General features: G+C 49.2%; 1 protein-coding gene across 1 annotated transcript in view; it reads left to right on the top strand.

Moving 5' to 3' along the window:
• ERI3 (ERI1 exoribonuclease family member 3) overlaps nt 1-16,399 on the top strand; it is a 119,851-nt gene that overhangs the window by 71,999 nt on the left and 31,453 nt on the right. Inside the window, exon 6 of the mRNA XM_039711433.1 lies at nt 11,176-11,275. Within this exon, the coding sequence (XP_039567367.1) occupies nt 11,176-11,275 (100 nt within the window). The remainder of the gene's footprint in view (nt 1-11,175; nt 11,276-16,399) is intronic.

Below are 16,399 nucleotides of genomic sequence, written 5' to 3'. Positions count from 1 at the left end.
TATCTGTCCCAAGACCTGACCTAGTGAACATGAAAACAGAAGGGATTGTAGGATGTGAGCTGAGGGAGAGGTGTGTGATAAGACATGCAGGACAGAAGTGGTGAGAAGGTCCTGGAGGATCACTCTGATTTCTTTTGCATCCTCCAGGGCCTAGGTTTCCAAACAGATTATTAAACTGAGATGTGAACATGCTGGTCACCCAGCATCCCTCCCTTGCTGCCACCTTGCAAGCACCTAACCTTGGCAATGACAGGTAGTGGAAACCAGACAGTTGAACTGCATTTTCTGGCACCTGCACTGTGAATGGATGTGCAGTGTACATCATCTCCCCTGTGCTCTTCTTCTCTTCTGTAACCTGTCTGTGGGTCTCTGCCCTCTATGGTCCCATCATCCCCATCTGCCATGTTTGTGCACAGCAGCTGAACCATCACCAGAGGCATCCTTGCCAAAAATGTCCAGACCACCATATGCTGAAACAGGCAGTGTGTGGTGCAAAGGAGCAGTGTATCTGCTCTGGACAAATGGCTTTGTTTTGCACTGGGAAATCTGGAGTCAAAAAAAAGTCGAAGCAGTGTTTTGCACAGGAATAGATTGTTCCTTTCCAAAGGGCAACAGTTCTGTCACTGGCTTTTACTTTGTGGTTCACAAGCAGAACTGTTCCCACACAGTGAAATGAGCCAGTATTTTGGCTTTTCCATCCTGGCTTAGGATCAGAGGTAATGTCTTTGGTCTTTCAGTGGGGTGGACGAAGTTTCCCAGCCCGTTACAGCAAGAGCACACTCCCTGCCAAGGATGTGTTGCTTCTGCTTTCAGCACGTTTGATCCAGCCCGTCTCTTTCAAGGTGTGTGGAAATGAGCTACAATCTCATCATTCCTGCAGAGGCTTCTCGGAGGAGATAGCAGAAGGGTCACAGCGCCTCTGGAAATCTCCCTTCAGGTGATGTGCCGTCGCATTTCACAGCAGACAGACAGAATAACCTTTAGGGCATGGTAAGAGGCAGCGTTTTGAACTCTGAGCTAGGGAGCTCAAGAGCTCATTTCTCTGACGCATCATCTGTGTCCTGCCGGTTCCTGCATCCCCCTGAAATACCTTTGTCCTAATCCATCACTTCCTTAGCTAGAATTTAAAAAAATAAGCTGGGCAGTTGGTCCCTTGTGTGCTGGCCACACAAAAGCTAGTCTCTCCTGCAGAAATGCACCCAGAGCCTCTGCTGTGGCTGATTTTGCCTTAATTTAAGCTGGTCTCAGTCTGTGTGGAAATGGGGGGCTGCCCCACCAGGCCAGCTCCTGGCAGCAGAACGGCTCTCGTGCACTCTCTCACCTTTCCTGCACTGCACCCTCAGTACGTGGGTCCTGAGTTGGATTTTTTCCCCACAGATTTATCTTTGTGGTAGTGGGGAGATGGGCAGGCTGGAGCAAGGTGAGCTGGGGTATGTGCAGGCTGGCACAGGCTGCCCCTATGAGCCAGAAGCTGGGACCACTGGGAGGAAATTGCTGGTTCTCCCTCCTCCCCGCTCTGGAGTAAATAATGGTACTTTTTATTTAGCTATTATTTCCCAGTGGCAGATATCTCCTCGGCTGTCTGTTTAACTATCTTTATCTCGCCCTCCTTCTCTGTTTGATATAGTTATAGATAAACAGATAGCTACCTTATTAAATAACATGTTTTAAGAGACCAGTGGTATGGTTAACATAATGCAGCAGCTGTTGATTTGTCTTTCACTGTTGGTTTGTTTTTTGATTTTTTTTTCTTAAGGAAATGCTTTAAATAAGGGATACTTCATCTATTAAAAAAAATACACTTGTAGCAGCTGCTAAGCCCATCCATAAGCCTGCTTTACGTTGTATTTGTGATGGGACTGACAGTGCATGGAGGAGCCTGATTATACACAATTCCATTTTAGCAAGCCCTGCGATGTAATTTCACAGGGCGATCAGTGTTTGAATGTAATAGCAGCCTGTGCTAAGGTGTCAGAATATTAAAGGCGCTAATGGAAAAGCTCCCTGGTACACAAGGGGGACAGCATTACAGGAGACGTCGCAGATGGCTGGGCACTAAACTAATGGGGCAGGATCCAAAAAGGGAAAAAAAACCTAGAGAAGGGAGAGCTCACGGGAGCACGGGCACCTGCTTCCCTCTCACACGGAAATTAAACAGCGAGCGAGGGAGAGGCGAGCGTGTGTGTCTGTAAAGATAGAAATTGAGGGGGGAAAATACCCCCTCTTGAATGGCTTGAAGGTTTTGACAGCAAGCCCGGTACCAGCTTTGCTTGGGAAAGGCTTGGGGTTAGATTAAAGGGGTGTGTGGGGAGGTCTGAGCATCACAGTCATGGTGTGACTCTGGAAAGAGAAGAGTAATGGATGGATAGTTACCCACCCTATTGCAATATGGCAAAACTGCAGCTCTCTTTGGTGGTTGTTCATCTCCAGTTAAATCCAAGGAGGGTGAGATGTATCCACCTTGCAGCTGCCCTGACAGCTCAGTTCTGCAGCACATCTGCTGGGGCCATCATGTTCATTTCTATCTTCATGTATACAGGGGCTGCTATTGGGTCTGATTATCGGGCAGTATCAACATTTTCCTGTTTTCCAGCACAGTTACAGGCATCTTTTCCCTCCCTGTGAGCCCCCAATTTCCTCAGGAGCAGCCAGAATTGAACTGATCCATTCCTGTCTGTATGGAGAGGCTTCTGTGCCTGTGGTGAATCATCCATGAAGTGTGCTTGTGGGTTTTCCTTGGTATCACACCCAGCTTCCCGCTCTGCTGGCCACTAAGCTGTGGTAGGGAAAGGCTTAGTGCTGCTTTCCTGCTTGAATTGGCCCCACAGGGGCTGGGGTGGTCAGGGGATAGCACGGCAGGACATGAGCCTGTCCTTGCAGGGCTGGAAGGGTAAATCAGCCACGTGTAGGTACTCCCTGGAAGCTGTCTGCCATGTCGTCATGTGTCTCTGCCTTCCAGGCACTAATCAGGGGCTGCTTGTGTATCTTAGTGCTGGGAGCCAATTGCATACATCAGAATAACCCAGCCTGGGTCTGTCACCCTGCAGTGCTGCCAGGAACACAGGGACACCATGAGAAGTCAGCCCTGCCACTTGAGTGCCTGGGAAAGGCACTGGGCATGTGTCTCCCAGACTCTCTGGTCATGCTAGCAGCCCATCCTTGGGCTGCTTTCTTGGTGGTTTATGGCTCTGCTTGTCCCCTCTCCTGGGCTTGTGCACACCCCAGCTCTATTTCCCAGCCCTCCAGGAACCCAGACCTGTAGTTTTGTTTTGCTTGTGACCAAACCCAGGGTTCTGACCCAGATCTCCACGGCATTAACCTAGTGTGTCGCCAGCCGCAGAGCACACAGCAGCAGAGAACATTTTATCCAGGATAATCCGTAGCCTGGGAGCAAGGCAAAGTCTGCTCTTGTTCAAACACAGGGAAATGTGAAGCCTAAACCGCTTGGCACTTTGACACCCTGGAGTCAGGCACACCAGCGTGTTTCTGTTGCAGCCAAAGCCAGGGCACATGCTAAACCTGCACAACAGCAGGGATGCCTTCCTGCTGCCTGATGGGACCACAGCATCCAAATGCACCCTGGAGAGGGGTTCTCGGTGGCTGCAGGGTCCCTTCTGCCCCACCTGAGGCTCAGATGAGTTTTAGTAGTGAATTTGTACAGCTGTGGCTGAGTTGAGATATTGCCAGGACACAAGCAGGATGAGGCTGCTCAGATGTGTCTGAATGGAATAGACAAGGCAAGAGATCACAGTGTGCCTCAGTTTCCCTTTTGCAGAGCTTCTATGTACAGAGAGCTCTGATGGCATGAGCTGCTTATTTTAGTAAGGAGAAAGCACATACAGTTATGCTGCATCCTCTGCATGTTCTCTGACGTCTTAGTGCCTTCCCTTAGCAAGGACCTGTCCTCCTCCCATGGTCTGGGGCCACCTTACCCTCTGTAAAGCCTTTCCCAAAGGTGGGAAGAGCCAGGGAGCTCCTGTGTGCCCAGCACTCACCTTTCAAAAAACAGACCATTCATAATTTTATTTGTTTAATTTACTCCTTGAGGTGAGGCATAAAGTTGTTTCTGTTCTAACAAGCAGCTTTGCAAATGGACTGAAGTGGACACCAGCTGGGCTTGCCAAAGGCTCCCTGCATCCAGGACGTGAGGGAAGCTGGCTGTGTGGCACTGATCTGTGGAAAGCCCTTGTGTGAAGAGGGCAGAGTACCAGGCAAAGCCTCAGCACCTTTATAGCAATGTGAGAAGATTTTGTGCGGATCTCATTCTTTCACTGACAGGAATTTCTAATTTCCCCTTATTTCCACTCAAGTAGGGCCAGACCTCATGCATGGTGCCCTCTTATTCAGTGTGTCAGCTGCTGTCCTTCCCCCCACAGCTCTCGGAGGGTTTGTGCTCTGGAGAGTGATGTTCCCTGGGAAAGGGCACTGCTCACTTCTTCCCCAGCGTCCTCCCATGTCCAAACCATGTCCTGCAGTGGCACTGCAGATATATTTGGCAAAGGACAAAATGCTTTTGTCACCCCCGCTCAGTAATGATTGGCACAGATGTTTAATGCAATGCTTTGGTTCACAGGTGCTACATTCGGCAAAAGTTGTTTTTGTGCACCCTGTACCACTCATGAGTGTTCTCAGTGCACTGAGAGAAACTAATTAAACATGAGTGGTGTTGATGCTGTACCTGGTCAGTCTGGAGGCCCCTCTCACCACTGTGTTTGTAAAAATTAAATGCCTCTTGTTAGTGGTGCAGCAGAGATCTCTAATATGTGTGGACAGAAAGGCAGGGATGGATGGAGTTGGTGTCAGGGCAGCAATTGCTTATCGTGCCTTATCTGGGAATATGAAACTGTATTGCATGACATCCAGAGGCAGGCTGAATAGATATGCCAATTCATCTCGAGCCCAGGCTTTGACAAGCTAGACTGCCCTTGTTGAAAGGCATCAGTCAAACAAGAGCTGCTGGCTGCTTTTCCCTTTTTTATACTTTCTCTCGCTCCCGCGCTCCCTCTCCGTCTCTCACCGCCTCCCCTCCCTCCACCTCTTTTTTCTAAGCTTTTTCCACACAAAATTGAAAAGCTTTGGAAATAATAATAATAAAAGCCCCCCAAACTAATACCGTTTTAAGTACACCCCCCTCCCTCCCCAAATGGGATTGATAAGGAACCCCAGTGTATGAAGGCATGTTTAGATAACATTGAGAATATTATAGCGAGTGAGAGAAAGTAGGGGGAAAAGCTTCCTGCCGCGTCTAAGCCGGGAAAGGCGACGGCACCCTGGCTAATACGAGTGTTTAATATTTGATGTGTTGGGATAAAGCAGGATCACCTTCGAATTGAATTGAGTGTCAGAATGAGAATCTATTACTGAAATTCTTGTGTGATTTGACAGCAAAGCAGACGATGTTATTCTTCACTAGTTACCGCAATCTTCTCCCCTACATCACTTAAATATTTTTTTCTTTGCTTGAGTAAACACACATTATCCTTTTTTTCCACCTCCCTTTCCTTTTTTGTCTCCCTCTTTTATACTTATTTTTTTATTTATTTTCTTCTTAAATCAAACCTGCCTTTCACAGGGCTGATGGAGTAGATTGTTATTTCTTTATTTGTCCTATTAAATGGAATTCCTGATCATTTAATCCTGCTTTTGTAAGTGATTTAAAAATACTTGAAAAGCTGTGAATGTGGCAACACTTCTGACTAAACTGCTTAAAAGGAACACGTTACACCTGGGCTTAGCTCCTGCCTCCTGACAGCCAGCGAGGGTAGCAGGCTCCAGTGCTGCCGGAGCCATCCCAGGCTCCGTGCCTCCATCCTGCCAGGCAAGCTTTCCTCTGTGCCTTCCCTGTGACAGAGTTCTGCTGCTGTCAGCCGTGGCTTGGCAAGCTTATTCATTACCTGACTCTTCTTTAATTGCATTCAGCCCTGTTCAGGAGCCTCCAACTAAATGATTTGGCGGTGGGGTCAGCTCCTCAGTGGTGTTACATTTTCCTCGTATCATGCTGGTAAATTTGCATGGCAAGAAATCCCAGCAAAAAATGTCCACCTCCCATTCCTGGATTGGCATGCAATTAAAATGGGAACACTCTGGAAGCTCCAGTGTCCTAGGTGCTGTTCAGGGACGTCCTGCAAGACAGTCCCAACCCCAAAACCTTACAGTCACTAAAAACATTTCAAATCATGTTTAGAAGCCCCCTTAGTTATAGACATGACCTCTTTTTTCTTCCCACTATATGCTATAATATAAAATCTTGACACCTCATTGTGGCAGCAGTGGAATAAGGGCAGTTAGATGGGAAATGCTTATTTTGGGTGGATGCAGTGCACAGTTGACATGACAGGAGGAGGAAGATGATTTTGCTGTTCCAAAGACATTTTCTCCATTGCAGAAACATCAGGGGGTTCACCTTCGATCAGTAGGCAGCTGTGCCCAGCCTGATCCTGGGGGAGCATAGCTGGTACCTGCTGCTTGCCTAAGCTAAGGGCAGCTGGGAGTTCTCACACCTTCTTTCTGTGTATTTAAAACCATGTATATTTCATGTGTCTTTTTGAAATTCTTAATGGAGATTTTCAGCAAAACCCACCACTTTTCTTATTCCTTAGTACCCACCCTTCAGCATCTTCTCAGACTGCTTAAGCCCCTTTGCTGCTGGGAGGATTTTTTCCGAAAGGAAATATTTTCTCCCTGCCTGAAAGTGTCTATATTAATATTAAAATTACAATTAGCAGATGAAACATAGCATTTAAAACCTCTTGGTAGGACATGTAAAATAAAATGACAGTTTCCCAGCTGGTCAGGGCAGGACACCCTGTGCCAGTCCTGGCAGTTCTTGCAGCCGTGGTTTGTGAACATGCTCGTGCCACTGCAAAGCAGAAAGGTTCTTTTCCCTCCTGCCCTTCAGCTAAAGCATCCAGGTTGATGCAGTGCCAGCAGCTGTAGAGGGGGGCAGAGGGGCCAGGAGCTGGCCAGCAGGTCACAGCCTGGACACGTGTGGAAAGAACAAGGCTGGCTCTGCAGACATCAGCGCTTTGCCCCAGCAGAGCTCCGGCAGCTCTGTGAGCACCAGCTCTTTTCATCCCCTGCATGTGGGGAAGATTTGTGGGGCTCCCTTATTCTGACTTCTGAACAGGTGCCTGTTCATATGCTGTGGGGTGTTTAATTTTGCCTTAATTTGACTGCCGAACACCAGTTTTTGTGAAGTGTGCTGGGCACTTCCCATAAATAAATGATGGAGCATTATTCAGTCCACTTAGATCAATACATCAGCTTGACAGGTTCCAGTTCTGGGAATTTTCTGACCCCCTGGAACATCTTCTCTCCAGCTGTGCTGCTTATAATCTGTGTTGTGCAGCCTAAACTAAGTCCAGAGAGCAGCACATCAGGACCCAGCTGTGTTGGTGCTGTCGCCTTGCTGGCCCAGCATTGCTGGGGATGGGCACTGATGTGCACTGGGATTGCAGCAAGGCAGGTGAGCCAAACTCGGTGCCAAACTGCACAAGCAACCACCACTATGGGGTTGCCCAGCCTCACTGGCATGCCCTCTGTCCCAGCACAGGGGACCATCTTTGTACCCCAGTGCAGTCAGAAATAAGAGACAGAGCTCTTGTTTCAGTCTCTTTGCCATCTGAAGCAGTGTCATAGCTACTGGGAAGGTTTGTGACCTGGTACAACAGGAGGTTGGTTTCAGACCTTCTTGTGCTCTGTTATAGAGCCAGCCTCAGATGCTGTGATTCTGTGTGTGCATCATCTCCATGCCCCATGTTTTATCCCCACTTCTGGTTTTTAGATTTTCTGCAGGATATGTGGGCTTCAGATTACCTAATGACCTACCTCCCCACACCAGCACTTGTTTAACAAGGTGTGGATTATCCGTGGTGCTTGCTCTATGCATGGAAACACAGTATGTTCCTAATCTCCTGCTGCTATTAGCTCACATTTATCACAGGAATATCTGCTTACCTTTGATTCGAGATCCCTCCATCAGGGACCCAGGGCGGTATTTGTCTGTGAACTGCTGTGTATGCCTATGGGATTTCATAAGTAAATAAATATAATTAATAATCATCTGACTTCGGAGCAGCATTGGCAGGGAGGTAAATGTAGCCTTCATAGGATTACAAACAAAATCAGGAAAAAAGGAAAACCTTTCTAGGAGATGGTATGAATGAAAATAATTGTATTCAGTCTGCTTGAAAATTATTCTGTAAACATTGTTCAAGTGGTTTTTAGCAGATCAGAAACATTGAGTTTCTCTCTAAATTGAAATTTTGGTCCGAACCATTTTAAAATAGCTTTTTTAAAAGATGCTTGAATTTTTATCAATTAAAATGCAGATAAAAATAAAAAACCACAGGCTCTTGGCTCTGTTTCAGTGTCTGACCTAAAAGGGAGCAACCCAGGCTCTACAACACGAAGACTGGACCAGAGGGAGGTACATAGTAGTGCAATTTCCTCACAGGAAGGGTTTCATGGCTTTTTTAAAAATCATTTGGCTTGCAAGTAAACCAGGGGCATCTCAGACTTTCTTACAGTTTGCCACAGGGATAAGCACTAAAGGGACAGGGGTCTGCACCACTGCTGGTGGCTGTGTGGTGACAGAGCTGGCAGGGAAGTGGTTGACACCAGTGTCCCAGAGCTCCAGTGAGCCAGTGGCCACAGCCACCCCTGCAGGCTGGGTACCCCTGGTGTTGGGGAGCCACCGGCGCTTTCTGCCTCGCTTTAACAGTCAGAGGAAGAACTTTCCTGTTTAAAGATTAAACGTTGTCTTTAAATATTAAACAGCAAAGCTCCTTGCTCTTGATTGTGTGGCTGCTGCCAGCAGGCGGCTCAGAATTGCCACTTTTAATTAAAAAACTTTATTTTCCAGCGCAGCCCAGCAGTGGCTCCTCCTCTCGGCCAGCGGTGGGTGACCTCTCCCCTGCCTTCATCCCTTCATCATCACTGCCTGCACTTCCCTGTGCCTGCAGCAGTGATGGTCCCTGCCAGCCCCGGAGTGTGAGCAGCCTTGTCTGGGACTGATCAATGCCCCTGGCACTTCCTTCCAAAACCCCAGGAAAAACAATTAAAACCCGATCGATCCTGCAGGCAGCTTTGAATATGCATAAGTGCACACTTGACCTTCAGTGGTCAGGCCAACTTCCACCCCAGCTGCTTAGGTAGTTTGCTCAGGTATTGCGGCTGTACCGAATGACCTTGATCAGGAAAGCAGAACGCCATGCAGAGATGGGCCCGGTGCTGATCCCAGGAATGGGGCCCGTGCTGCCAGCTCCCTGCTGCTGCACAGCCAGGGGAGGCAGGCTGAGCCTGACAGCAGCACCCAGCACCCAGGAGCTTTCCAAAGCTGTCCCCGTGGCTTTCCCGGGATCCTGCCAGCATCCCTCTGTGCTACCTCAGTTGCTTCTGGCCAGAGTCCAAGGGATGTCTGGGCTGGGAAGGCAGCCTGTGATATGGTAGCTCCCTGGGCAGTGACACCCCTGGTCCTTCCCCATCCAGGGACACCACTTCCCCAAGGATGGCCCCCACTGCTGATCCACTGGAGCTGATCATGGGAGCCTTCCTATGCTCAGCCTGAGTTTGCTCTGTGGGATGGAGCCCAGGAGAGGGAACCACACATGGAACCACTTCTGCCACCCAGAAGATGGGTGGCAGGGTTCCATCCTGCACCCCAACCTCTGGCTCCCCCCACCCCGTGGCTGGCTGGCCTGCATCCTGATCATGGCAGGGAACATACCACAGCGTGTTTGTCAAGCTCGGAAGGCAAAGGAAATCTCCCCGTTGTGTACACAAAGTGTAATTTCAGTGAATTATGCATAGACTTAATTAGGAGTTTTAATTGCTAATCATCTCCCAACAGGATTAGCAATGCTGTCTATTAATTATCTGTGGAGCCCTCTGTTTTGCTAAGGCAGGAGTAACAAAGCAGCATGAATGGCTACATGGGCCACTAATAAATTAACTCCCCCAAGCCCCGTGGCTCCCGGGGGGCTGCCAGCAGAAGGGGCTGCGCACGGGCTGGACCTGCCTGCTCTAGACAGAGCAGCAGGTAGCAGCAAAGAGGGGCTGGCAGGAAGTCCCCGCAGCAGGCAGGTGGCTGGTGGGCTGCTGGGGGACACCTCTCAGCTCTGGTCACCCAGTTCATCCCCATTCCTGCGGCAGAGAGCATCTCCAGGCGTTTGCAGCCTGCGGAGGGTGTCAGCAATGCCTGCCACACTGTGGCTGTGGTTGGCGATGATCCCCGCTGCAGGAGGGAGATAGGGGCTGCTGGATTGACCTGATCTCATCTGGGGACAATGGCCCTCACGGCAGCAAAGATAGCGGCAGCATGAGCGACGCTAAGCCCACGCACCCTTCTTACTGCTCACAATGCCTTCTGAGCTTAATTCCTCAAGATGAAGAAGATACGTGGCTGTCAGGCTGTAATTACAGCCGTGCGTGTGACACGGAGGCCTGCCTGCTTTTATGTTTGCCTTGTCCTGTGGGTTTTTGTGCTGCTTGGGCTCCCAGCTGCTTGGCTCCTTCTGGAAACCCTGCCAGGGGATGCTGTGGGTATGAAGCAGGCTCCCTCTGGCCAGGCTGCAGGCTCTGTGCAGTGGGGTGAGCAGTGCTGGCTCCCAGTAGGATTTGTCCCAGTGATGGAGGGAACCAAGGCAACTGGGGCTTAGGGGTGGAAAGGAGAGGGAGCTGGGAGGGCTGTGCTTGCCAAGAGAAGGTGCCTGCTGGCCAGGCCAGCCTGGGAATGAACACCCCTTTCCAAACCCCCTGACCCCTGTTGGCGACCCTGTTAAAGCAGGAGTGGGTGGATGTTTTTGGAGCAACTAAGGGACATAGGGGATGAGCTTATAGCCTCTGGCTTGCCCCCCCACAGCCTGGCAAAGGTGGTCTTGAGTGATGCAAACCCCTCTGTCACAGGGTTTGCATGTGTACAGGACACCACCAGAGGTTCTGAACACCTCTAAGGAGAATCAGGTGGGACAGGGCAGGGTGAGAGCACTTTGTGTGTGCAATTCCAGAAGAGCAGCTGAGAGGGTGATGTGCAGGTCCACACTGAACACGGTGAGCACAGACACACACCAGCCCCTGAACACAGAGCCACTGCAGCCCCAGGAGCAGTCAGACCTGGGCAAGTCCAGATCATGCCTGCACATGGGCTGTGTCTGACCCTCTGCTTCTCTCTTCCAGGCGTACAGCTTTGCCATGGGGAGTTGGCCAAAGAACGGGCTCTTAGACATGAACAAAGGACTGAACCTACAGCACATAGGGAGGCCTCACAGCGGGATAGGTGAGTGATGCTGCCCCATGACATTTCCATCTCCACAGCTGCCGCTCTGAGAGTGTGGGACGTGCCTCAGCTCTAAGACATTGTCCGGTCTGGGGTGCTGAGAACAAGCCAAAGGGCTGAAGAGTCCTCAGCTGGTGGAAGGGATGAAGATGTGACAGGACAGAATGGACAAATGGATGACTTCTCTGTCCCTTGCACGTGCCAGTGTGCCAGACATACCTGCCTGTCCCTCTGGCTGGGGAGCTGTTTCCCTCATAGACTGCTCTATCAGTGCTTGGGTTAGGGTTGGATGGGGTCAGCAGTATGTGCCTGGAGCACAGCACAGGGGTCCCCAGGCTGGGTGGGATGCTCTCCCTGTTGGACCAGTCATCCAGTTGCTCTGGATGCTGCAGTCCTTGGAAAGGAGGCTGTGCTGCCTGGCTTGGGAACTGGCTGGAAACACACTGCAGAGTGAAGATGCGTGATCCCAGCTGGAGAACTGAATCATCATCCTGTTTGTTAATGCATATGATGAGTTTTGTGGTCCTGCAGCATGCTCCAAGATAAAGTGATAGCAGTGCTCTGAGATAAACAGTGGCATTGTTCCATGTATCCCCCAACTCCTCTGCAGCAGGGATCAAAGTGAAATGAGGGAGACCTGGCCCAGGACACTAAGGCCATATATCTGCCTGCTGCTTAACAGTGGGGATGCAGAGCTGGTACAGTAGCAGGCTGTGGTACAGGCAGGAGCTCAGATTTACTGGGCTATAGACAGAGCTGTGACTCAGGGCTGCATCACTCTTGTCTGTCTTGTTTCTCTGTGGAGCAGTAGATCACCTCTTGGAGATCAGTGGTCAGGTATTTTCTCTGCCTCCCAGCCTTCATCCACAGTGACTTTTGAGCATTAAAGTTTGCAAGGAGGTAAGATTTACTTGGAAAAGTCACTGGCTACCTGGGCCTTGAAGAGGCTGTTTAATATTGTTTCAAGACTCTAACCATTAAACTCTCCAATCAATCCAAGTTAAGGAGATGAATTATTTAAAGCTCACCAGCTTTTAATTAGCAGGGTCCTTTTGAACTATGGATCTGGTTGCATTATTGACAGAGGTAGCATTAAAATTTGCTTCCCTGCCTGGGAGCAGATTTGCCTGGACTGTGTGCCATGTTGGAAGGATCATGGGGAGGGAGCAGGAACTGCAGGAGTTGGGTGTGCATGTCCTGCTCTGGGGACTTGGGCTTTTTTTGGGGTTTCCGAGTAGATGCAGAGTTGGTTTCTGCCTCCTCATTCCTCATTTTATTTGTGTGATGAGCTCTCTTGTTGCTGTCATCCCTTACTCCAACACTTTCCCTTACCTCTCTCTTCTTCATGATTTTGACTGCCCATGCATCAAGGTTGGGAGGAGCCATCCATCCCTTTCCCTGTTTAGGGCTGCCCTTCCTTTCCCTCTCTGACTGTAAGGAGCCTTGATCCCAACACAGCCCTACTTCTCAGCTGAATAAAGGACTACCAGCCTCCTGCTGCCCACAGTGAAACAAGGAGCTGGCTGTGGATCTGAGGATGGTCCATGCCATCTAGAGCTCCCTCCTCTTTAGGCTCAGCCCTGGAGAGCAGCCGTGTTGAGGGAATGTTGGGGAGCTGAGAGGAGGCTTCCTGGGTCATCTAAGGGGGTGTCAGCCTGTCATTTTCATGCCCCTCGTGGGTCACTGATGGCCAAAAATTGGCAAACCAAAGAGGACTGAGAAGGGAGCAGCAAGGAGATTTGATAGCCAGTCTCAGCAGTTTCACAGGTAGCATGCAGTGTAAGAGTGTCTGTGCAGCTCCTTTCTGGCAGTCTGGGGAGCCTCAGTGCGCTTATGCAGGAATGCACAACACGGATGTTTCCCTTCAAATCTGACAGAAAAATTGCAGTGGATAGCCACTTGTTTTTGCAAACAATTTGCAAGGAATTTTGCCGTCTTGCCTGATGGATTCTGTATTGCTTTGTTTTCAAATCACTCTCTGTTTCACTGTCTCAGCAGGTATCTGTTCCAAATCCCTGCACTTGACATGCTCTGAGACCAGTCCTGCTCTATGCTTCATCTTCTTTCCTTCATCGTGTTCAATATCTGCAGAGTTCAGGGTGCTTGACACCCTGCAGGGCCCTGAAGGCCAGATTCTGGATGGGAGCCACCTTTAGCATCCAGTGGGTACAGGCAGGATGGGCTCGTGCTGGAGCACAGTGGAGTCTCCCTACATCCCCTGGAACACACGGCTGCACATACAGCAAGCTGCTGCACAGAGCTCATCTTCTAGCTTTTGTCTGGGTTCTATTCATGAGCAAGTGAGCTGCAAAGCTTATTGAGGGGTTAGAAGAGTGATTTGTGTTCCCAAATACACCAAAATGAATCTGCATACACTGCAAATACAGCTGTCTTGGGGTGGGATGGGTGCAGGTCTGGTGCCATTGTGTTCTTGAGAGGGAAAAGGCAAAGGAAGGGGGGAAATATAAATATTTCAGGATAAGGAGATAGAAAAGTCCTGCTCCAGAGGGTGAGGATGCAGGAATTCCTTGGGAGATCAGAAAGGAGCAAAAGGGGTTTGAAGCCTATTCTTTCATGCCCTTTCTCAGGGTGATGTTTCATCTGTAAGGATTCCTTCTGGTCTGAATGTGTCCTGGAGACTAGGGAGGATATTTTTATGCAATTTCCGTCTCTTTTCTAACACAGGCTAGACATGTGTCAGCTCCAGCGTGGGCTGTAGAATCTTGGGGTGAGGAACTTCTCTTTGTCTGCTGTTTTCTTGGCCATCAGCAAAATGAAGTTAAGTCTTGCCAACAAGTTACTCAGTCTTACATATATGGGGACACTGCCATTCTTAACACATGTGTTTGAGGCAGTGCTTGCCAAAAACAAGCTGCAGCTCTTAGTGGGAGTCTTGGCATGCAAAGACCAGCATTCACAGCCTCCACACCAGTGGAGCTGGATACCTGTGTTGGGGTCTCTCTGCTGAGAGTCAGAGAGACCCCATCATACAAATCAGAAGGATTAAAATCTCAGGTTTTAGTTGTGATTTAAATCACACAGCAGATCGCCTGCATTCAAAAATTGATTCTCTTCTGGTTTTGCTTTTTTTAAAACGTGTTTCCCTGAAAAAAGGTCAAATTTTACTGAACAGCACCTATCAAACCAAGTGCAGCTTTCCTTACTACTGCCCAGTTGTTAAATCTGGTTATTCTTTTACTCATCCAATACTCTATTTTTGCTACATTTATTTTGATTGATTATGTAACATAATATGCCTTCAGTCTTAGTTTTTAAATATTTTTTACATTAGAAAAATGGTGAATTACTGTTTGTTCTTGAAGAGTTGGTGATTAAATTATTACTCATGATTGCTCTTTTGGATGAAAACTGTAATGCCATGCTTAAGTACTTCAGTGGTAGTTTGAATTGATTTTATTAGGAAAATCCTCTTTCCCTTGCAAATATTCACTATGGAAAGAAACGTAAATTTCAGAATACTTTTTAGGTAAAAAAAAGCCTTGGTACATGAAACCAAAGCAAGAAGTGATCAGCGAGCTGGAGGAGTGTTTCTGGAAACCAGCCTTTCAAGGTATTAGAATGAGTACATCTCATCCTCTCTCACCTTAGTTGGTTGGTTTGGTTGTCTTCAGTGATTATGGAAAGATAAAAGACAAACCTTCTTTTTTATTTTCAATTCTTTGTTGTTTCTCAGCTCTGAACTAGCCAGTTCTTGAACTGAAAATGCACCAAAAGCAAAAAATTTCCAAAACTGCAAAAGTAGCAGATCCTCCTGGGAAAGTATTTTTCTCATTTGTCAGCTCTGCTTCCCTCTCCAGTGCATTGACTGTCTTTAAAACATGACATTACTCCTTGCTACTGATCTTTTTTGAATCTAATTGAATGTAATTGAATCTTCAAAGTTTAGGTTTTAGCACATACATTATTGTGATTTTAGATTTAGATGTAAATGCCTGGTTTGGGCTTTGTGTGGTTTTTATTTTTCATTTTAGGGCAAATACAGTAACTAGGCTGCTGTATCTCTTGCTAGTGAACCCTCAGTACCCATCCCAGGTGACCAGGAGATCTGGTCCCATAGTGGCACCCATCTTGACATGGTGCCCTCACTGGGCTGTTTTACACCAGCTGCCATAACCCTGTGAGCTCCGAGCCTCTGCACAGATGGCTTCACCATCTTCCCTGTTCCACAGCTCCCTTGCCAGGGCAGTGCCATGCTCCCTCTGTGAGGGGATCTCTGCCCGTGCCAAACAGAACAGTCCCACCTGCCTGGGCAGGTCAGCAGCCCGTGCGGTGAGCGACCCAGCGAGCCACCGTGCCTTACAAGCCTCTGCACAGATGGCTTCACCATCTTTCTTCCCTGTTCCACATCTCCCTTGCCAGGGCAGTGCCATGCTCCCTCTGTGAGGGGATCTCTGCCCGTGCCAAACAGAACAGTCCCACCTGCCTGGGCAGGTCAGCAGCCCGTGCGGTGAGCGACCCAGCGAGCCACCGTGCCTTCCTGGCTCCATCTCTCTCTTTTCATTTACTGATTGGAAATCTCGGAAGGTTAGGGTGTGATATTGTTCCTGATCCAGAGCATTAATTAGGCCTCGGAAAGAAGAAGAGGAATTGCGTGTTTTTAACAGTGAGGTTAATGGGATGCTCGCAGAGTAGACAGTTTTAATGAGCTTCAACTCGATGTGCAGTGAGTTTACTCTTTGTGTTAAAAGGGTCACACTGCAGTAGTTTGATGTGGATTGTCTCCTGGCCCCCAATGTCATAGGTGAGCGTCTGTCAGAGTCCAGTCAGAGCGCATTTACTTAGTGACACGATTCTAATTAACTACCTCGAGCTGCCAGCGCCGCGGGGAGCCGGGGCAGCGCCTGCCGGGGTGCTCCTGCCCGCCGCAGCCATCCCTCTCTCCGCCGCTCTGGCTCGGTGGTGCTGGGCTGCTCCCCACACCGACACTGCAGGAGAGGGCGGCAGGGGCTGTGCTCACCAAGTGCCATGGCAGGTGACAGGCCACCCATCGCAGTGGGGCCTTGGGCTGTCAGCTCTCCCCCTGGAGCTTGGCGGGGGCAGATGGGGCTGTGCCTCACCCTGCAAGGTGCTGGAGGTGTGTGGTCCTGGCAGCTTGCTGGCCTT

Source organism: Passer montanus, unplaced genomic scaffold (assembly GCF_014805655.1).
Source record: "Passer montanus isolate IOZ18808 unplaced genomic scaffold, ASM1480565v1 scaffold25, whole genome shotgun sequence".
Taxonomy (NCBI): domain Eukaryota; kingdom Metazoa; phylum Chordata; class Aves; order Passeriformes; family Passeridae; genus Passer; species Passer montanus.
Note: the sequence above shows the minus strand (reverse complement) of the source record. Positions and strands in the feature narration are given on the sequence as shown.